Source organism: Mesocricetus auratus, unplaced genomic scaffold, assembly GCF_017639785.1.
Source record: "Mesocricetus auratus isolate SY011 unplaced genomic scaffold, BCM_Maur_2.0 Super-Scaffold_100013, whole genome shotgun sequence".
In the NCBI taxonomy this organism is placed as follows: domain Eukaryota; kingdom Metazoa; phylum Chordata; class Mammalia; order Rodentia; family Cricetidae; genus Mesocricetus; species Mesocricetus auratus.
Genome location: NW_024429196.1, coordinates 82,606,336 through 82,628,602, shown reverse-complemented (window position 1 = coordinate 82,628,602; position 22,267 = coordinate 82,606,336). Strand labels below are relative to the sequence as shown.

Here is a 22,267-nt window from a genome sequence, read left to right as displayed (position 1 = left end):
TCTTCCAGAGGTCCTGAGTTTAATTCCCAGCAACCACCTGGCAGCTCACAACCATCTATAATGAGATTTGGTGCCCTCTTCAGGCAGAAAGGCATACATGCAGAGAGAACACTGCATACATAATGAAAGAATCTGGTAAGGATCATATAAAATTGTTCAGAATTAACAAAAACATAAGGAGTGTTTGTAGACTGGGGACTCAATGAACCTAAGGCACATGTATTTATGTGTATATGCTGGTGTCCCAGAGTCCAGAAGAAGATGTCAGATCCCCTGAAACTAAAGTCTCTTTCTCTCCCTGTCTCTGTCTGCCTCTTTTTCTTTTCCCTCCCTTCCCAATAAACTTCCTTCCCACATAAGATCTGCCTGATGGTGTATTTGTCTTTCACCTGCCATGGGACCTGCTGATGGTTCCACCTTGCACTGTATTCATAACACTTTCATCAAGGAGATTTTTTTTCATAGTGGTGCTGAGGATTGAGCTCAAAGCCTTATACATGCCTATGTGTACCACTAAGCCACACCCCCAGCCCCTAGGGACTATATTTTGAACACCTGAGCTAACTGAAATAATAGTATTCTGAGATGTGGGGTTTTTTGTTGTCTTTGTTTTTCAAAACAGGGTTTCTCTGTGTAGCCCTGGTTGTTCTGGAACTCACTGAGTAGCTTAGGTTGGCCTTGAACTCAAGAGATCCACCTGCCTCTGCCTCCTGAGTGCTGGGACTAAAGGGATGTGTTGTCACTGCCCAGACTGAGATGGGATTTAGTGTGTCTTCAGAATTATTATACATCATTAGGCTGTTTGTTAATTATATCCAGGATGGAACATAGACATCAGGAATATAACCACACATTTCATATAGCCCCCTGGTGGCCTGAAAGTGGAGCCAGAAACAGCTCTCAAGGTGACCTCAGTTCTCCCAGAGTCGCACTTAAGGGAATCCCCTCATTCCTGATATGTTTTCCATTCTCTTGTGGCTGTAAGCCAGTGGATTTGCCCAGTTACCCTTGATCAAGGGTAATTTTTAGAAGCATTAAGTCAGTGTCCTGCTTGCTTCAAGATTCATCTTGCATGTGGGCATGCTGTGAATGCTAAGTGGTGACTACTGGCCATTGTTTAACCTGTTGGCTCTTGCCCAGTCCCTAATTTTAGTGTTTCTGATAGCCATATTCACTTTTTTCCCCTTTCTCTATCAACTATCCGATAGATGTAATTCCCTTTAGGTAGATACTAAAAATTATACTAAGGTTCTGTTGTTAAATTGTAAATCTTTTTCCAAAGTCACAGAGAAACTGTCTCAAACCCCCATTGTAATTTTTTTTTACAAATTTTATTACATTAAGGGAAACAAAAACATCTTTTAGTTCCTAGATTGACAATTAAAATTTCAAACTGGATTTTCCCACATACATAAAGTAGATACAAGCTGTGGTAGAAAGAATACATTTAGATTTTTAAGTGTATATAGGTGTTTTGCCTCCTATGTATATCATGTACATACGTTGTCCTAGGAAACCAGATCCTTTGGGACAGGGGTCACATGCTGCCACCATTGGGTGCTGGGAACAGAACCCAGGTCTCCTGGAAGAGGAGCAAGTGCTCTTAACCGAGCTGGAGCCATCTGTCTGCCCATTTATTTTTTTGAAAGGATACTTTCACTTCTCCCACTTCAAAGATACAAATTATCCAGTGTATCCTCTTACAATGTTTTCACTTCTGTTCCTGTTACTTTCTCTATGAAGTCAGATTTGATTTGTGTATCTTGCCAGATATATTTTGTTTAGACAAAAATGTGATTTCTCCACTTAGTAAAACATAAGACACACTATTGGCTGCTTTGATTTAACTTGGGCAGTTTCCTGTATTGAGGTTTAATTAACGTGTGTTATTTTTGCTCTCATGATGGGGCTACCACTTCTCTCGCTTGACCACTGGTTGTTCATTCAATATAAAAATCTTGACTGAACCGCGACGAGGAACAGGCTGTATGGAAAGCACAACAAATGCGCCCCGGGTTACCAGTTCTATCCTTTAACGACTTCATTTACTCATCAAGTGTTTACTTTGAGCCGCTACCAGCCTCAGACTGTCTGGAAAACATTGCAAGTGAGCTGGAGCCACGCTTGCACCTTCCAGCGAGGAGGCTGCCTTTCGATTTGCCGCTGTCCCAGGGATGGACTGCACAGACAGGAGGGGAGCGGAGGGACGGAGCCGCCTTATTTATGAGCGCATGGTCGCTCGTGCACCGCACCGCGGTCCCGAGCATGGCAGCAAGACCCCACCCAGGAGTCAGGGAACTTTAGGACTCATCCTTAGCCAGGCTGGTCACAGGAGTCCATTAAAAACCCTGCCCTTAGGCAGGCGTGGTGGCGCAAGCCTCAGTCCGAGCAGTCCAAGGGCAGGGGAACTCGAGGCCAGCCTGGTATACACAGCGAGTGCCACAACAGCCAGGGCCATGGAGAGAATCAACTGAAAAACAAAATACCACGCCGTGCAGGTGCCCAGCTCAGGAGAGGGCGGAGGGCCCGGCACCGCCACCGCCCTTTAAACAGTCTCCGCGCGGGAACTACAGCCCAACAGTCACAGCGGGCCACGAGAGGGCGGGGGCGGGCGGGGTAGGGAACTGTGGCGCCCTTCCTGGCCAGCAGCGACGGTGCCTGAAGCTTCCCCAATCCACAGACGCCTGCTCCCCACCTCGGCTGGTGGGGGCGGGGCCGAGCATGCCCCGCTCCGCCTACCAACGATCGCCACGCCCCCTCACCCCCGCAGTTTCTCCAATAATCAACAGCTTCCTTCCCTCCCCCCTTTTTTTTTTTTTTTTTCAGGACTCATCCGGTAGGGGCGGAGCTCCCGACGGGTGTGTCAGGAGGAGCCGCGCGCTCCCACAGCCTTTCGAACGCAGTTGGCCCTCAAGACAAAAAAAAAAAAAGTATGAGAGCGGCAGCCAATGACGTGGCAGTAAGGACCCGCGCTCGGACTTGGTTCCGCCCCCTCCGGACGGAACCCAGCCTGGACCCGGCGATTGGCCCGCGCGACCTGTCACTCTCCGCGGTGGCCAGCCGCAGGGTCCTCGCGGTGACTGGTTCCGCCCAGGCGCGAAATGTAACGCGGGAAAAGCCGGGGCAGGGACCGCGGCGGCAGGTTGTTATTCTCGGGGACTCGGCGCTGCGCGTCCCGTTTTTCCTGCCAGCGCCGCCGCCGCCGCCGCCGCCGCCGTTGTCGCCGCCTCCGCAGCCAGATCGTCCGGAGCCGCCTGCCATGAGCCGGCGGCTGTGAGGCGCCGAGGCGTAGCAGCGGCGGGCGAGCAATCCCAAGCTCGAGCCGAGAGCGCGAGGGCTGCAGAGAGGAGCCAGCATGATCCGCGGCGCCCCGGCACCCATGGCCGAGCCGCCGCCGGTCATCTTCTGCCACGACTCCCCGAAGCGCGTGCTGGTGTCAGTCATCAGGACCACGCCGGCAACGCCTCCGTGCAGCGGCGTGGGGGAGCCCGAGCAGCCGCCGCCGCTCGTCCCCACCAGCCCGGGCTTCAGCGACTTCATGGTGTACCCGTGGCGCTGGGGTGAGAACGCGCATAACGTGACGCTCAGCCCGGGGGCGGCGGGCGGCGCCGTTTCGGCGGGGCTGCCCGCGGCGGCTGAGCTCTCGACGCTGCGAGGGGCGCCGCCATCCACCGCCTCGGTGGCCGCCGCGTCGGGCGGGGAGGACGAGGAGGAGGCGAGCAGCCCAGACAGCGGCCATCTCAAGGTGAGCGGAGCAGGCGGCCGGGGCGCGGGGCAGCCTGGGGCCCGTTAACGGCGCCGCTCGGTAGCGGGGCGGGGCCGGGGAGGAAAAGCTGGGCGCGGCGGGGGCGGTGGATGACAGGACGCTGACGTCACTGCCGCGCGCCAAAAACCGGACCTTTGCCGGGGGGCGCACGGCGGGGCGACCACGTGACAGGCGCGGCGGTCTCTAGCCCCGGGGTTGAGGGCAAGCAGGTGCAGCGAGCGGGGTGATGAGGGGGGGAGGTTGGCGGTGTCCGTGGTCCAGATGCCCCGCACTGTTGTTTCTCATCTCGCAGCTTTTTTGGGCTTCTTAGATTGGGAAGAAAGGATGTGAGCATCTGGCTCCAGCCTACGTGGGGTTAGGGGGACAAGGTACCACTGTAGCCCTGGCTGGCTGGCTGGCTGGGACTCACCAAGTAGACCGGTCTGGCCTCGGTCTCTCAGAGTTCCACTCTCCTTTACTCTCCGAGGGCTGAGATTCAAGGCTAGCACCACCATGCCCCAATACACACTTTACATCCGGAGCAGCTGAGGGTTAGGGGGATTTGTTGAGATCTTCGTGAAGCTTGCATAGCTGGCTAGTGGGACTGCTGATCAAGATTCTGTGACTTGCTTGAGTGTTGGTACAGGGTGACTGCGAGGATGGACCCGGTACTGTGTCTGTGGGGGCTCGACTTTAGTAATTTACAGCCATCGGCGCGCCTGTAAACAAGCTTGTGTGTGGAATAAATGTTGCTAATACAAGATGAGTATCTAAGTTCTGTTGGGTTGGGTGCCCCAATGACATTAATTTGCTACGGATGCAGGGAGCAAATAGACTAGCGGATAAAGGGATACTTTGTTTATAAATTGAAACTAGTGTGGTCACCTTATAAGTCATTCGCTAGAATGTCGAAACTGTTTTGTCGAAAGAAGAGTCTTTACTAGTGGCGTTATTATTGAAGAGCAGTAAAGTTATTAAGACTGCTTGAACACACTTTAGGTATTGGAACTGCACCTCAGTGCATATTTGAAAGAACAGTAGAAATGTCATGTCGATAGTAGTACTGCTGTTTCTGGCTTTAGGTAGTCCCTCCTAAGATGCCATCTTAGGTACTTTAAGTATCCTTGTAATTTTTGTGTTAATTTAATGTTTTAGTAGCTCTTAGAAAATACGTTGTACAGTTAAGCAGTGCAAAGGCTCACACAAATATTCTTGAAAGGTTTTGTACTTTTGACTTTTTAATTTTATTAGTTTATGCGTATAGATATTTTTGTTGCATGCATGTCTGGAATCATAGGCGGTTATGAGCCATCATGTGGGTGCTGGAAATGTAGCTTGAGTCCTCAGGAAAAGTGCTCTTAACCACTGAGCCATCTCTACTCTCCCCTCTTGACTTCATCTTAGTTCTAGCTCAATCTGTTTTTTTGGATTATCAAAGAAAAATGATGTTATAAATCAGTGGTTCTCAATCCTCCTAATCTTTGACCTTTTCATGCAGTTCCTCATGTAGTGGTGACCCCTACCGTAAAATTATTCCATTGCTACTTCATAGCTGTATTTTTGCTACTGCTGTGAATCCTAATGTGAATATCTGTGCTTTCTGATGTTCTTAAGCAACCTTGTGAAAGGATTGTTTTACCCTCAAAAGGGTCACTACCCGTGGGTTGAGAACCACTGTTGTAAATAAATAAAATCGTAACTATGTTCTTTTTGGATTGAATCTTACTTAATCTTTACACAGATCTGTGTAAGTGTTCTCACAGTGCATAAGCTTGAGTTTTATTTCTGCATCTTTACCTCTTTTAGAGGAAAATAACCAGAAGTAATATGGAAATGAAAAGGCTTTTTATATTTTTTCCCTTTTAACAGAATTAATTTGTAATTTTTAGAAATGATTTGATAACAGATTGTATTCGTGAAGGGATCCAAATGCAGCTCCAGAAACTTATTTAGAATTCTAAACTTAAGAAAGTGCTGGAATATGAAAGGGACCTTGCTTGCTCTCTGGTCATGTTGGTTTAAAAGGGAATCTAGTCTCCTTTATGCTGTTTTGCTTCTGAATTTCTCATAGTGATGGTCTCCGTCCCCAGGGTTTGAATGAATGATGATGCTTGCCTGAGTCTGCTCACTTCCCAGGAAGATGGGACCGATGGGTCTGTAGCCAGTGTCAGTAGTGCTCCAGCCACCCTTCATTATGCCTCTGAGGCACTAACAATCTGTGAGTGAGAGCAGTGCTTATTTTCTGCTTGTTGCTATGACTCCCAGGGGAGGTGTTAACATCTGAGTTGTGCACACCCTGTGTCAGCTTTCTGTTGCTCTTTTGTTTGTCCCTACCCTACACTGTCTCCCTGAGTGGATAAAGAATATCTGTCACGTGACAGCTTGTTTTGGTCCCTCATGACAAGATCACTTACCACTATTGGTGTATAATTATCTATTAACATTATCTTCTGTAATTGCATTTTGTGAGGTGAAAGAACAGGTAGTATATACCCCAGTCAGTGCCCCTGTGCTCTCTGTTCAGACTGCATTTGTGATGCATGCTGTCGGACCTAAGGGATCTGCTTCTTTGATACCATTCATTCCTTACAACCTGCCCTTGTCTGTCCAGTATGTATTCATTTTGATATCCAAACATCTAGAGTATGTAGTCTTGCACATAATTGATTTGTATATAGTGATTTTCAATCATCCTCATAAAAAACTATTCTTATTTATTATTTGACATGTAGTGGGCACTTTGTAATGTTAGGAGTAAACTACCAGGCCCTCTGTTGAGCACTGTGAATTTTTAAACTCATCTAGTCTTGCTTGCCTGCTGAGGAATGAGAAAAAGTGTCCCCAAGATTAAGGTCATATGATAGGTAGTAGAACTTCTGGTACCTAGCCAGAACTCTTGTTTTTGCTTTCTGTACGATATTCTTCCTGTATCTCATATAAATGAACTTTTAGGGTTTAAAAAAAAAAACATTAAGCTTATGTAAGCATGCATAACTTATTTATAGCTTATATATATCAGATGAATTGCAATGGAGATTTAGGAAATTGTGCAGACAGATCCAGGTGGGAGATAGAAGTCAGGAAGCAGATCTGAGCATCATAGGAGTTTGGATCCAGACCCAAATGTGAGAAAGGATATATCTGATTCATTACTGACCCTCTTCAGGGCACAAACACATCTCTCAAGATCTGCTTTTCTTTTCCTTTTGGACTATTATGCTTTGTCTTACATAGGTTTCTATTGCTGTGATTAAAACACCATGATCAAAAGCAACTTGGAAGGAACAACTCTGAGGTCATACTCCATCAATTAAGGAAGGCAGACCAGGAATTTGGGGGCAAAAGCTGATGCAGAGGCCTGGAGGAGTGCTGCTTACTGGCTTGATCCTATGGCTTATAGTGTCATATTACACAATAGAATGTCTAAAACATTCAGGGACTTTTTAGGTCTTCATATGACCATAAACACTTTGAGAGTTACTTATCTACCTCTTAGAGGGTGGGAGAGTCTGTATGCAAAAGTTTTTTGTTTGTTTGTTTTTTGAGACAGGGTTTCTCTGGCTTTGGAGGCTGTCCTGGAACTAGCTCTTGTAGACCAGGCTGGTCTCAAACTCACAAAGATCCGATTGCCTCTGCCTCCCGAGTGCTGAGATTAAGGTGTGTGCCACCACTGCCTGGCTTGTAAAAGTTTTTAGTGATATAATCATTCAGAATTTCATTTTGGCATTGTCTTTTCTTTGAGTCACCAAATATTCTTGACAAGATTTGTCCTTCAGACTGCAGACACAATTGACTGCTGATAAACTTGCCTAGAAACATGATTTTTCTTAAGACCAAAATTAAAATAGCCTATTCAAGTAATACTGGTTTTTTAAATATATATGGTTGGGATTGGAGAGATGGTTCAGTGTGCAAAATGCTTGCTACATAAGCATCAGTGCCATGTTCAGATCCCTAGTATCCACAGAAAAGCTAGGTGGAGCATATCTGTAACCACAGTGATGGATGAAGAAATACAGACAAATCCCAGGGCTTCTTGCTCAGCAGCCGAGTATAAATGGGGAGTTTCAGATTCAGTGAGGGATACTGTTGCAGAGGACACCTGACATTGACCTCTATTAGATGATTATTTCCTATCTTATTTCCTTAATGAAAATAATACATTTATTGAAATATTACTTGTACTTGACAAGTCTGTTGTATTTATGCACCCCTTACAACTGGATGTGTTGTTTTAATTTTCTCTAGTAGTAAAGAAAATAATAGTGGGTTGTTTCTTTTCTTTTTTGAGTCAGGGCTTTTTTTGAGACAGGTCTCTGTGTGGAACTAGTTCTGTAGACCAGGCTGGTCTTAAACTCACAGATGTACAGTACTGGAATTAAAAGTGTGTGCCATCATGCCTAGTGTGAGCTCTTTCAAAGTGAAAATTGACTGGAGGAAATTTGGTTAGAGCCCAATTATCATTCTAGATTTAAGGCTAAGATTTAAGCTTTGGAAACCTGTAGGTTTCTACATGGAAAGCAGTGATGACATCTTCATATTGGGTGTAATTGTGCATGACACTTGTAGCACTGTTAGTTTTTTTCATGTATAACCTATGTGTGTGACAACTTACCTGGAAAAGAAAAGGAATTTTTAAAGAAAATCATACTGTTTTAGATTAGAGACAATAGTACAGACTTCCCACGAACAATACTCAGTTTCTCCTTTTGCTGGTATGTTAAATTATTGTAATACATTTGTGACCATTGTAATACATCTGTGATCATGTTGGTATGCTATCAGTTATTTAAGTTGTCTTGGGGTGTTTTGTTGGTTGGTTGGTTTTGAGATAGAGTCACTTTGTAGCCCAGACAGGCCTCAGACTCACTGTGGTCATCTTGCCTCAGCTCCTGAGTGCAGGGATTAGAGGTATGTGCCATTATAGTTTCTTGAGTTTTTGTTTGTTTGTTTTGTTTTCTCTTTTGGAAACTTATGTAGTTTTGGCTGACCTTGAACTCACAGAGATCCACTTGCCTCTGCCTCCCAAGTCCTGGGATTAAAGACTTGCACCTTTTTTTTAATTAAGGTAAAATTACATATGACATTAAATTATTAACATTTTGAAGTGTACAATTCAATGACATTGTACAACTTTCAAAACTTTTCATCACTGTTTAAATCCCTGTATCCTTTGAACAGTGACCTTAAAGCCCCATTTCTCACATAGGACGATCCTTTTCAAGTCTGTAAACCAAGTTACAGACTCTGGGAGCTTGTCCTGTGTTGTACTGATGTCTTCAGACCTTCAAATTCTTGACTCATGAGTTGTAATCTTTTCAGTGATGTCAAAATGTTTTCTCTTTTGTGTTATACAGCTTTTGAGTGCTTAATTCTCAGGTTTGTTCCAGTTTTCCATGTGTGGCCAGAAAATGTGTTTAGGATACATTATTGAGATGTGTTTTACAATCTAAGTCAGGGTCTGTCCTCATTTCTTTTTGCTCCCTCTGCTTATTTGCCTTACACACTATTTGTCTCCAGATCAATTTGAACTATTCCTCCTATTAATTATGCCATTTTGAATTATGCTTATTAGGAAGTCTATTTGGTATGAATGTATTTGTAATTATTTTTCTTTATGTCCTTTCATTTTTAATACATTCATGTGTTAGCTAAATTAAATCTTGTGGATGGCTTGTAGTTGTCATTTAAAATCTGTCTGTCCCAGCATTTTAATTGGAGACTTTGCCCTCCTTACTTTAAAAGTAGTTACTGATGAGTAAAGACTTACGGTAATTTTTATTTTAATGTTTATTCTGCTTGATCTGTTTCCCAATTTTTATTAATGTCTTGTCTGTTGAACTGACTTTCTCTAGTATTTAATTTATTTCTTTTTTCTTTTAACTTTCTGGTAATTATCCTGAAATTATTAATTTGTCTTTTAAACTTATAATAATTTATTTTCAATCCACATTACCTTAGCTTCAGTAGCCTACTAAAACTACTCACATGTCATTTCCTTTTATGATGTCCCTTTCTAGTGCAGAGGATTGAAATCAGGCTCAAGGTCCCTGGCATTGGCAACTGCCTTGACCCTGAGTTACATCTTCAACTAGGGGTACACTTTGCTTACCCAAATGTTCACAGCTCTGTTACAGCCTTCATTTTCCTGTGTGTTGAGCTTGACCAGCCTCAGGTAGAGTTTCTGAATGGACTCAGGATTTTCTGGGTTTACGCTCAGTTTTCTGTGCTTTTCAGTGTCTTAACTTTACAAAGAAACTTTCTCCCTGATTTTCTCTCCCAGGCTCTTCCTGTGTCTGTTTGCTTTAGCTGAAACCAATCTTTTGGTCCAGAGAACAGCAGGTTGTTTTACAAGGTTTGTGAATAATGCCTCTGAATGTCCTGAGAGATATCCAAATTAGGTGAGCTGCCTTGTGTCAGTCCACCAAGTGCCCCATCCAGGTCCCAGCAGACAGTTCGTTCAGAATAGTCTGGTCTGCTGTCTCTGCAAGTGGGGACAAGGGTCGCACACTAAGAATCTACAGAGCTTTTGAAGGTTACTACTGGGTAAAGAGTGGTCAAGTAAGTGCTGTGAGGGTATTTTTTGACTCAGTATTTGATGAGTCACTGGTAGTCTGTACTGGGTCTGTGACCACTGATTTTAGTGGTTTTCGTTATCTGTGCAGAGGTGTACTGTGGGAGCCACTTACTCTACCATTCTTGCTGATGCTACTCAGTTTGTATCTTAAACTGCTTTAATGATTATAGGAAATTAAAGTTTATAAACAATGTTAACAGGATGGAATCCGACGTGGTAGACCCAGAGCAGACACTGTCCGGGATTTAATAAATGAAGGAGAGCATTCGTCCAGTAGGATCCGCTGTAACATCTGCAACAGGGTGTTTCCAAGGGAGAAGTCACTCCAGGCTCACAAAAGGACTCATACAGGTAAGGTACAACATTGTAGAAATGGCTAGAAGTAATACTCGATGAAGACTTGATTAGTTATTTAGGTTAATTAATGTTCATATGAATTACCTCATATTAGGTACTGTTTACTCAATTGCTTTTTGGGGAATGGTGGTTTTAGGATTTTTAGACTTAACATATGTCAGTTGTGTCATTATTATTGAATTGTTACATTTCTACCTGAATTCTATTTGTTCTTAATACGTCATTCTTTTTTGTATATATAGAAGTGTGTGTGTGTGTGTGTGTGTGTGTGTGTGTGTGTGTGTGTGTGTGTGTGTATCTCCTTGCATTTTTAAACACCATGTAGAAAGTAAAAGGCCCATGTTCTTTCCATAAAGTTAACCCCAGGAAGAGGAACCTTATAGTAAATCCATAGTTTGTAGATGAAAACCCATTGCAACTGGCTTGCAAACTATGCTGCCCAACACAGCAACCATTTCCTAGCATGGCCTGTGAATACTTGAGATGTGCTACTCTAAACTGCCAGTGTGAAATATACTTAAAATGAAAAAAAGAGTAAATAATTTCATCAGTAATTTTAGTATATACCACAATGATAGTATTTTTAAATAAATTTGACTTATTTACACAGATTAGATTTAACTGTTTCTTTCTCTCTTTATTATTATTGTTTTGTTTTTGAGAAAGGTTTCACTATATTCCTCTGGCTATCCTGAAACTCACTATGTAGAACAAGCTGGGTTCAAACTCAGCCTGCCTCTGCCTCTTGAGTGCTGGGATTAAAGGCATACACCACCATGCCTGTCATGTTTTTACTTTTTTAAATAAGGCTTTATAGTTGTTCACTGTGTTTTTTTTTTAGAAAAATTTTTAATGATTTATTTTATATGCATTGGTGCTTTGTTAACACGTGTGTTCTATGTGAGGGAGTTAGATACCCCAGAACTGGAGTTACAGTTGTGAGCTGCCATGTGGGTGCTGGAAATTGAACCTGGGTTCTCTGGAAAAGCAACCAGTGCTCTTACTCCAGCTTCACAGTGTGTTTATCTTTTTGTTGTTTTAAGATTTTATTTTATTATGTGTATATATATTTTGCCTGCATGTATGTATGTGCACAATGCGTGTCCCTGGTACCCTAGGAGGTCAGCAGAAGGCAATCACCTGAAACTTGAGTTAGGGTAGTTGTGAGCCACCGTATGAGTGCTGGGAATTGAACCTGGCTACTGTGGAAGTGCAGTGAGTGCTCTCTAATTGCTGAGCCGATGCTCCAGCCTTCACAGTGTGTTTCAGCTGAACAACGCTCATCTAGAACTGGAGCTGTTTGGTTTTTGTGAGACAGGATTTCTGTGTAGCTCTGGCTGTCTTTGAACTCACAGAATTCTGCCTGCCTCTGCCTCCCAAGTGCTGGGACTAAAGGCATGCACCACTACTGCCCAGCTTGAACCTGGACTTTTAGCCCTCAGTTTAATAGAGCCAATTTTTTAGTTAAATCCTTAGAATGGTTTTACTTTTGAATCACTATAAGCTAAGATTGCTAGAGGCTTTGCCTTTAATCAGTAAAACTATTGCTTCATGAAATAATACAATTTTGAGAATTTTTAACGTCTTTTCAATCTTACTAGCCTGAATCCTCCCCAGATAATATATATATATATTAGACTGCAGTGCTCTTGTTGCCAGTGTAGGAAAGAGTCAGTTAAAATCATGGGCCCCATGAGAGCAGGGGCTGTCTCTGACTCTGTTGCCTGCTTCTGGGACCAATTCTACTGAATTGCCTCATCCAGGCTTAATACAAAAGGAGGTATCTAATCTCACTGCAACTTGATATACCATGGCTGACTGATATCCATGGGAGGCCTGCCTTTGTCTGAAGAGAAACAGAGGAGGAGAAGTGGATGTGGGGGAAGGTGGGGTCGGGGGAGGAACTGGGAGGAGAAGAGGGAGAGGAAACTTTGGGTTGTAAAAACAAAACAAAAATAAAATAAAAGCAAAAAAAAGATCATGGGTCCTAATGAACAAAGTCCCATGCTCCTGTTCTAACTGCTGCTACTTTGCTGTATGTCCCCAGATACTTCTGTACCTTGGTTTGCTACGGGGACACAAAAGAGCAAATGCTGAACTCAAGTTCCCCAAGAAACAGTTAAGTTCTGATAGCACAGACTGTGGAAAGCCGTGCACTGTCCAAATGGACATTGTGAAATGTCCAACTGTCTAACTATCCATTGTGAAAACCAATGTCCCTGTAGCTCAGTATTTCTTAAGTTATGTGCAACTATCATGACTGTAAGTGTATTTATTAATAATGTTATATTAAGGGATGTGTCACTGTTTTTGAGTCATTGAGTTAATGTCATTTGCAATAAATTATACAATAATTATGATTGACATTTTTGAGCACCTTATCTAGCTTAGCACTCCATTGTATGTAGAAATTTAAATGATTTCTGAAAGAGACTCCTGTGGTAAATAAGCACCATAAAACACTTCATGAGGGGATGCAAAGTATAGCTGAAAGCCGATGTGACTTGAGAATTTGAATGGGCAGGGAAGACAGTGTGGTTTGTTTGTTTGTTTGAGATAGGGTTTCTCTGTGTACCCTTGGCTGTCCTGGAACTTGCTCTATAGACCAGACTGGCCTCAAACTCAAGAGTTCTGCCTGCCTCTGCCTCCCGAGTGCTGGGATTAAAGGCACGTGCTAACATCACCAGTATTTTTAAGGATAAGAATCACATAAAAACGCGTTGCCTCCTGACTGGAATGTCTCTTCTGGAGGAAAATAATGACCCTTCTCCAACTAGCTAATGATTTGGTGACATTGCATGCAGAGAAGATATTAGGAACCACTTAAAAATCAGCAGGCAACTTTCAGGAGCTCAGCAGGACTTGGGATGGTTTGAGGAATTAATGGTACTACAGATAGAAAAGCAATGTTGTGTGTTGGTGCCTGCAGCTTGAAGCACAGTGTATGAAAGAGGCTAGAGGCCAATTAGCAGGCTATTAGAGCATCCCCTCTGGTTGAGTGAGACAGGAGAAGCCACAGGAAGCAGGAGTAGGAGATAGTTTATAATAGGGAAGAGCTCATAGTCAGTGTTGAGAACAAAAGTGTACATAAGCTGAAGATGCTAATGTTGAGGACTAGAACCTGGGTTTCTAAATATTCAAGGCCTAGAGGAAGCAGTGTGCTTTGTAGAGGAGAGCTGCTCTGTTGTCTGTGTGCACTGTGATGTGTGTGTGTCATTGCTCACTGGAGTTCTGACCCATATAAAGAGGATTTTCCTTCTTCCTGCCTGCTATCTTAGGTCTAATATGATGTCTATCTTCTTAGGTGAGAGACCATATCTGTGTGACTATCCAGATTGTGGAAAAGCCTTTGTTCAGAGTGGACAGCTCAAAACACATCAACGTCTTCACACCGGAGAGAAGCCTTTCGTCTGTTCAGAAAATGGTATGGTGTTATAAGTGATATTTCAGTAGTTATATTTAGTTTTACTTAGATTTTTAGTAATCAGTTGGTAGTTTTACTTGATTTTTTTTTGAGAAGAGAGAATTTTTGAAAACATCATAAGCCTCCTATGGAAAAAGTCCACGTCTTTTCTTATGCCAGAGAGATACTCTGTTAATTGGAGTAAGTGTATCTTTTTTGTTTTGTTTTGTTTTTTGTTTTTGTTTTGTTTCTTTGTTTTTCGAGGCAGGGTTTCTCTGTATTGTTTTGGAGGCTGTCAGTCCAGCCCAGCCTCGAACTCACAGAGATCCGCCTGCCTCTGCCTCCCGAGTGCTGGGATTAAAGGCGTGCGCCACCACCGCCCGGTGTAAGTGTATCTTTTTTGATAGTATATCTTTTCCTTTTTTAAAAAGTTTTTATTTAAGTATGCATTTTGAGTATAAGTGCTCTAATCTGCATGTATGCTGCATGCCAGAAGAGGGCATCAGACCACATTATAGATGGTTGTGAGCTACCACGTGGTTGCTGGGAATTGAACTTGGGACTTTTGGAAGAGTAACCAGTACTCTTAACAGCTGAGCCATCTCTCCGGCTCCATTGTGTATCTTTTTTTAAAGTGATGTATTTTTAGTGTGTGGTCAGGGAACCACTTGGATTCTAGGAAGTCAAACTTAGGTTATCAGGGTTGGTTGCAAGTGCCTTTACCCACTGAGCCATCTTACTGGCCCTTCAAGTGTTATTTTTTAAATCCCAGTGTCCAAAAAAGTATAATTTCCAGTTATATTTCAGTATAGTTCTTTTTTTTTTTTTTTTTTTTCCGAGACAGGGTTTCTCTGTATTGCTTGGATGCTGTCCTGGAACTCGCTCTGTAGACCAGGCTGGCCTCGAACTCATAGAGATCCGCCTGCCTCTGTCTCCCAAGTGCTGGGATTAAAGACGTGTGCCACTAATGCCTGGCTATTTTTCTAAATCTTAATCTTATAAATGTTTATAGGCTATTCGTTTTTTAGTTTCCACATATGAGAGGAAACTTTTTTGTTTCTCTCTGGGTAGCATTCCATGGCCTTGAATTTCAAATATAGACCAGGCTAGCTTCATACCCAAAGAAATCTGCCTGCCTCCTGAATGCTAGAATCAAAGGTGCAACAACACTATGCCTGACTTGATAGAAAACTTTTATTTTTTTAAAATGTATTTTATTTTATGAGCATGTGTTTACCTGCGTGCGTGTGTGTGTGTGTGCGTGCGTGTGCGTGTGTGTGTGTGTGTGTGTGTGTCTTATGTGTTCTTGGTGCCTGCAGAGGTCATAAGAAGGCACTGGATCCCATGGATCTGACTATAGAAGCTTGTTTGGCTATAGAATGATGCATCTCTCTGCCTTCATTTACTTTATTAAATACATTGAAGCTGGACTTGTTTGTATGTCTGAATGTCCAGATTCTAGTGAGCATTTCTTCTGTGTTTTAAAGGCTGCCTAAGCAGATTCACCCATGCAAACCGCCACTGTCCAAAGCACCCCTATGCCAGGCTGAAGAGAGAAGAGCCGACGGACGCACTCAGCAAACATCAGTCTGCAGACAACAAGGCTGCTGCCGAGTGGCTGGCAAAGTAAGGCCTGCTGTGTTGTCTCCCAGAAAGATGCCTTTGGGGCTTGGTTTATGGGTTTATGTTACATTTTGAGAATTTTCTCATTTTAAATAAATTTTATACATATTTTATAAAATAGTTCAGAATAATAACCCTTAATTTCCTATAGAGTTGTTAAGAGTAGTTGGGATCTGTGTGTGATAGAAATATAATAGTTTATATGACTCAATCACAGAGTATTTCATTTTCTTTGCTTCATTGTTGAAAAATATTGTTGGAACACGCATGAGTTTACAAGTCTTGGCAACAAGGAGGTCAGAATAAAAATCTTCCTTTGAGGCTATTTGACTTAAAGACTTGTCTGTTGTAGACATCACTGCTGATTCTCTGCAGTGCTGCTGGGTCTGTTACTGTGCTGCTACAGCTCTACTTCCCCTTAGCCATGCCACTGCTGGGGGCCTCGCTCTTAACTGGAGGGCTCACTTCTTCCTTTAGCCATTCGCCTCATCTTCATTTCTCACTCAGACTAACCATTTCAGGAAAAGCTTACCTGACTTACCAAGGAACTTTTGGAACAAACAGACTAGGACTCACTTCACGAATGCTTCTTTTTAAGAGGCTAGTATCATCCTGAGTATGGAGCCCAGCCCTTTTCTATAGTATTCAGGGCCCCAGTGACCTGTTGTCATTCTCATCCTCAACCTGTACTGAACTAATGGTTATTTTAATGTTTCTTTTATACTGCCAATATTCCTAATGTGAGGACATAGATTCCTGAAATGACATAGTTGTACTCTTCCCTAGATAGCACTGATCTTCTGGGACTGTATACTCTGAGAACTTTAGAGAAATGTCATCAAATGACTGCTTTCACTCATCCATATTGAGTATATCTGCCCATTCCTTTTATTTTTCTGGATAGTAATTTATTGTCTAGCTCTACATTAGACTGCTTAGTCACCTTTTGATAGATGATAGGGTTGCTTTTAGCTATTATAAATAAAGTTTGAGCATTAGTATATAGGGCCTCATATTGACACTTGTATCTGGTGGCACTATCATTTAAATATGTTTAAATATGCACTTTAGACACAGAGTGGACATTTACATTTTCTCTTGAGAGTTAATTGGGTGGCTACAATAAGACCAGGCTAGAGTTAAAAGTAGTGTTAAATTTTTGGGTAAACTGTATTATTGACATTATTTTCCTAATCATATTTCTTTTTTAAAGTTTTTTTGAAACAGGGTTTCTTTTTTGGTTTTTCAAGACAGGTTTCTCTGTAGCTTTGCAGCCTGTCCTGGAACTCGATCTGTAGACCAGGCTGCCCTTGAACTACTTCTGCCTCACAAGTGCTGGGATTAAAGTCGTGTGTCACCACCAGCTATTGGTCATATTTTATATGTTTAATTAATGTTTAATCCTGCCAAAAATTATCATTGTTGCACCCCTCCCCCCCAAAAAAGCTGAGCAATGGTAGGACACGCCTTTAATCCCAGCACCTGGGAGGCAGAGACAGGCAGGTCTCTGAAGTTAGAGGCCAGCCTGGTCTACACTGAGAAACCCTGTCTCAAACAAAAACCATTGTTTTGTTAAATAAATAGTTTTTTTTTTTCTCCCTGTGGCTCTGGGACTCTTGATATCCAGGGCCTTGCACATGTTAGGCAAATGTTCTACAACTGACCTAGAAGATCAGATAGGTAGGTTCCTGCCTTTTTGTTTTGTTTTGTTTTTCAAGACAGGGTTTCTCTCTATTGTTTTGGAGCCTGTCCTGGAACTCGCTCTGCAGACTTGACTTCTGATGATATGGCTGATACCTCCTTTTGACCTTTAACTGGAACTTTCCTATTTTTCTAATGAGTTCCATTGTCTGCTCACCCTCCACCATCATCCTTGATGGCCTGGGGCCGGAGGAGCCAAAGAGGAATGCATGTTTCATTGGATCCATCTGCGTCTGTAGAAGTAGAACTAGGACAGATTAATGCATCAGCTCGCTTATTTCCTTTTGCAATAAAACCAGGGAGGTTAGAGTGTGCACCAGCTGAGTCTATTGCTGGAAATACTCCAACAGCATGAGCAGAATCTGAAATGATATTTAAGAGTTTATGAATTAACCATAATAAATTAATCAAAACAGCGAGTTCCACCTGTTGGGCTGAAGAAAAGGAAGTATTAACAGACTGATAATCATCTCTCCTATATATACACCCTTAGATGAGCCATCAACTGGAGATAGGGACAGTGGTGTACTGCCACATGGATGTTGAGAACCTAACCCAGATCTTCTGGGGGAGGAACCAGTGCTCCTAACTGCTGACCCACCTCTCCAGCCCCACTAAGAAAATATCTGACAACCTGATATCTACCATATAAATAACCTGTCTGCCTTTTGTACAGGTACTGGGAGATGAGAGAGCAACGCACCCCCACCCTGAAAGGCAAGCTAGTTCAGAAGGCTGATCAGGAGCAGCAAGATCCGCTGGAGTACCTCCAGTCTGATGAAGAGGATGATGAGAAGAGTGGCGCCCAGCGCCGACTGCAGGAGCAGCGAGAGCGGCTGCATGGGGCCCTGGCGCTCATAGAGCTTGCCAACCTGACAGGGGCGCCACTCCGCCAGTAGCCCCAACACTGACTCTTCACTGTACAAAAGTACTGCCCAGCATACTTACAAAGTAGATCCTTGGGCATAAGCTAAGCACCTTATTTGCTTATCATAGGCTGCTATTCTGTAGAAACTCATGAAGAATGTTGTTGCCTCAGACATGGGGTGAGAGAGAATTGCACTTTTTTTTTATACAGAAATAGATTTGATGTAAAGTTTAAAATATTTTGTAAATATGGACTGCAGTTACAGGGTAGAAGCTACATGTTGTGGGAAGCTAGGTTTTGCAAGTTTAATGCATTCATTGGAAGCAGTTCTCACAGGAAGCACTTTGTGAATAAGACATTTGTATGACAAAACAGATTGGTACAAATAGCCAAAGAAGGTTGAAATAGATTATTTATAAGATCATTTTAAACAGTGTATGTTAGTATGTGTGACAGTACTGTAAACACTGAAGCAGGGCAGTGTGAGACATATGTATAAGATACATATTTTTAAATTGCAAAATAGCATGCCCAATAAGGCTAAAGGAATGGGAGGCCAACTATTTGGAAAAATGCTATAAGTTATAGACTTGGAAGAAAATAGGTATTTGAGGATTTTGGTAAGGGGTAGTAGTTGAGTTTTTTAAATTGGTGTAAAATGAATGGTACCCCATTTTTCTGGGCTTTTTAACTCACTGTAATGATGACGCTTAGAAAGCGCTCGTCACCCAGCCTGTTGACTGGGGACTTTTGCACATTGCTCAGCTGCTGGACCTGAGTGATTAATCTTGCAAAGTCTAGGTAGCCCGGCAACTGGTGCACATGTGTGTGTGTGTGTGTGTACACCAGTGAGCTCCTTTTTGGGCCCTGTAATGAGATTGGCACTTGTGTTTATATTAATAAAAAGGACATCTGCAGGGTTGTTTGTAGTGAAATGTTTTAGGTCTTTTGATAGTAACACTAAATTCTAATTGTACTGCTTGTTTAGCATTATTAGTGGATGGAAGCCTCCATATTTATATTTTCAGTGCATATTGTCACCTTTCTGCTTCACTTCAGAATAACGTGCCAAGCTATTTTGTGTTCACTAAATTTAGCTATCAGTTAAACACTTGAGTAAATATTAGCTGCTCAAGTATGCAGGCTTCTGAGATAATTTTAACAGCAAGTGTGTTGTCTGGTGGTTCAAAACCATTTTCTCAAATAGATGAAGTTACTGAACACACTTAGTGTACTTAGGCATGGACAGAGTCCCAGGGCCGAGCATGCGCCTCTTTTATGGAGTCAGGAATCTCACTTGAGCTTTTGTTGAAAGGTGGATGAAATTGTATGCAGAACATGGTGATTTAGGCTCCTTAATGGAGACTTCAAAGTAACAGGAGGAAGATGGGCTCCTCAGTGCCTTTTTTTCTTTGAGTTGAGATAGCACCCTACAAGTTTAGATTACACATTATTGAGAATGTAGGCTTTGTTATCAAAAATCTCTGTGGTGTAGTACACAGATAGTTAAATTGTGTGGCCTTGGAGAGGGGAGGTAGGGAAATGTCTTGAAGCGCTAGTGTGAAACTGAAGTGGTAGTTAAAATAATGTGTATGACGAGGACATACTTTAAAAATGAAATTCCTCTGTACAGTTAATTACAGATCTTTAGGGGCTTTTTGTAATAACAGAATTTATATTTGTAATGGTCTAAGAATTTTATTTGTAGCCTGGTATGTAGAATTTTTAACTTGGAGCACTTATAAGTATGGTAAGAGACCATAGCATCTGAATTTTCTTGGTTTAGGGTTCAACATTTTCTCTAGACTTTTTCCTGAGATGAATGGGAGTGTATGGATTGAAGTGCAACACTCATCAGTACTGGGAAGTTCAAAATCTGATCAACTCACCTTATGGACAGCAGTACAATTTGAAAAATGCAATTAGCAATTCACAAATGATAAAGGGTCTTCAAAAAGTAAGGGCTTGGATTCTCCAGATGACTTTTGCCAACCATTACAGTTATGTTCCCAAGTACTTTTATTTGTATGATTGGAAAGTTTAAGAAATTATTCCAACTGCTTACCATTGGCCATGTTTTAAAGGGTTCTTTTTTTTTTTATATATAAGCTATGTACTTGGACAAAATACATTGGCATCTAAAATTTGAGGTGTGTTATGACTGCTTTTTGTTTTAAAAATGTGGTTACATTCAGATTTTTGAAGTGTTTTATGCTTCATATGGCTAAGTTGTAGTTCGGCAGAGTTAACAGCATATTAATAAACATGCTGTAATTTTAAAAGATGCTTTGAATAAAATTTTATTTTAATTTAAAGCTTGAAGTACATGGGTCATTCTTACAGTTTTTATAATTTGTTTCTTTATCAAAAATAAAATAATTGATATAACAACAAAACCCCAGAAAGTAGTAACAACCCACAACCTGACTTTCTTTATCTTACCTATCTCAGTTTTTTTAAGGTTGTGGGACTGAATTCAGAACCTTAAAAAAAACTAGGCAAGCATCCTATTAAACATAGTGTAAATTACTGTTTCTTTAAAATTATGATTTTAGACAGGGTATCACTTTGTAGCCCTGGCTGACCTGGAACTCACTGTTTAGATCTGCTTGTCTCTGCCTCCTGAGTGCTGGAATTGAAGGCTTACCCTGTCGACACTGACCTGGATTGTGGACGTTAATTTCCTCACCTCATTCATTATGACTAAAATTATGCTGGGGCTGAGGAGATGGCCTGGTGGGCCAAGTGCATACTGTATAAGCATGACTGAATTTTGAGCCCCAGCATAAAAGCTGGGTAGGGTGGTGCAGGCCTCTAACCCCGGAACGAGGGAACAGAAGTGAATCACGTGTTCTCTGGCTTATTGGCCAATCTACTTGAAATGGCAAGCTCCAGGTTCAGTCAAAGTAGGGGAAGGAGGGATTGAGGAAAGATCCCCGTGTTGCCGCCCAGAGGTGGTGGTACACATCCTTAATCCCAGCACTCATGAGGCCCAGGCCAGCCAACCTCTGTGGGTTCAAGGCTAGCCAGCCTGGTCTACAGATGGTTTTCCAGGATATCCATGGCTATACAGAGAAACCCGGTCTCTAAAAACAAACAAAAATCCCATTGTCAACCTCTAGCCTCCACAGGTGCTGGGATGAGCGAGTGCATCTGTAAACATATATGTGTACACACACATGAACTAATTTTAGGTCTCAAACCTGGGACCAATGGCCGACTGAGGTACCTATTAACAGATCAAAGAAGACTGGCCACCAGGTTCTGCCAGCATCCCTCAGGCCCTACCTGTTACAGGGTCCTCCTGGCTGATATAACCTACTCCCTGCCCTGAATTCTACCCAGGGGCTGGGCTGCCCTTCCCCCAGCTGCTTTTCCCTATAAAATACAGCCGTTTGGGCTATGCCAGTCCTTTTGCCCTCCCCCCTTTTCCTCACATGGTCCGGCTCAGGGTTTTGCTCATTCTAGATGCATCCAAACGCCTCTGCCTCTGCCTCTGGCTATGTTTTCCCTTTTATCTACAATAAACCACCATACCTAGGAATAGCCGTGTCCTCCTTTTTAGTTATTTTTCTCATTCAACTATATTGGTGTAGTTAATTTTTAGAAAATAAAAACATGGGGAGTGGTGGTGGGGAGTGCACGCGTGTAGGTTCTGGGTCGTCAGGCTTGGTAGCAAGCGTTTTGTTTGCTTGTTTTTAATCTGCTTTGCTGTCTCAAGGGCTCTGGTGTAGTTAAGTATTAACGATTGCCAGCCCTATCCCAGGCCTTAAATTATAGTAATAAGGAGTGTAGTGTGCCTGTTCTTTTTCAGGGCAATGGGGGAACCCTTTGGACCTAACAATAGTGTGTGCATGGTAGTCAGGCTGTGGGATGGTAGTTCATACTAACGGAAAGTCCTACACATGAGAACAAATGTGAAGATGGGTGAGAATGCCCAAGTGCAGGCTTCTGCTGGGATTAGTACCCGAGGCTTCCTGTCTGCTAGGCTGT

General features: G+C 42.6%; 1 protein-coding gene across 1 annotated transcript; it reads left to right on the top strand.

Annotated features, from left to right (window-relative positions):
- The first annotated feature begins 3,198 nt into the window (after positions 1-3,198).
- Positions 3,199-20,589, top strand: Znf367 (zinc finger protein 367). The gene is made up of 5 exons (XM_005078440.4): positions 3,199-3,745; positions 10,523-10,673; positions 13,984-14,103; positions 15,570-15,708; positions 18,083-20,589. The coding sequence occupies exons 1-5, from the start codon at positions 3,356-3,358 to the stop codon at positions 18,303-18,305; spliced, it is 1,023 nt and encodes a 340-aa protein (XP_005078497.1). The 5' UTR covers positions 3,199-3,355; the 3' UTR covers positions 18,306-20,589.
- Positions 20,590-22,267: the final 1,678 nt, after the last annotated feature.

What these genes read in the sequence shown, in the direction of transcription:
- Znf367 (XM_005078440.4), top strand. Translation starts at nt 3,356, where the DNA reads ATGATCCGCGGCGCCCCGGCACCCATGGCCGAGCCGCCGCCGGTCATC. An exon ending in TTTCGTCTGTTCAGAAAATG is followed by an intron (nt 14,104 to 15,569) that starts GTATGGTGTTAT and finishes TGTGTTTTAAAG; the next exon opens with GCTGCCTAAGCAGATTCACC. An exon ending in GCTGCCGAGTGGCTGGCAAA is followed by an intron (nt 15,709 to 18,082) that starts GTAAGGCCTGCT and finishes CCTTTTGTACAG; the next exon opens with GTACTGGGAGATGAGAGAGC.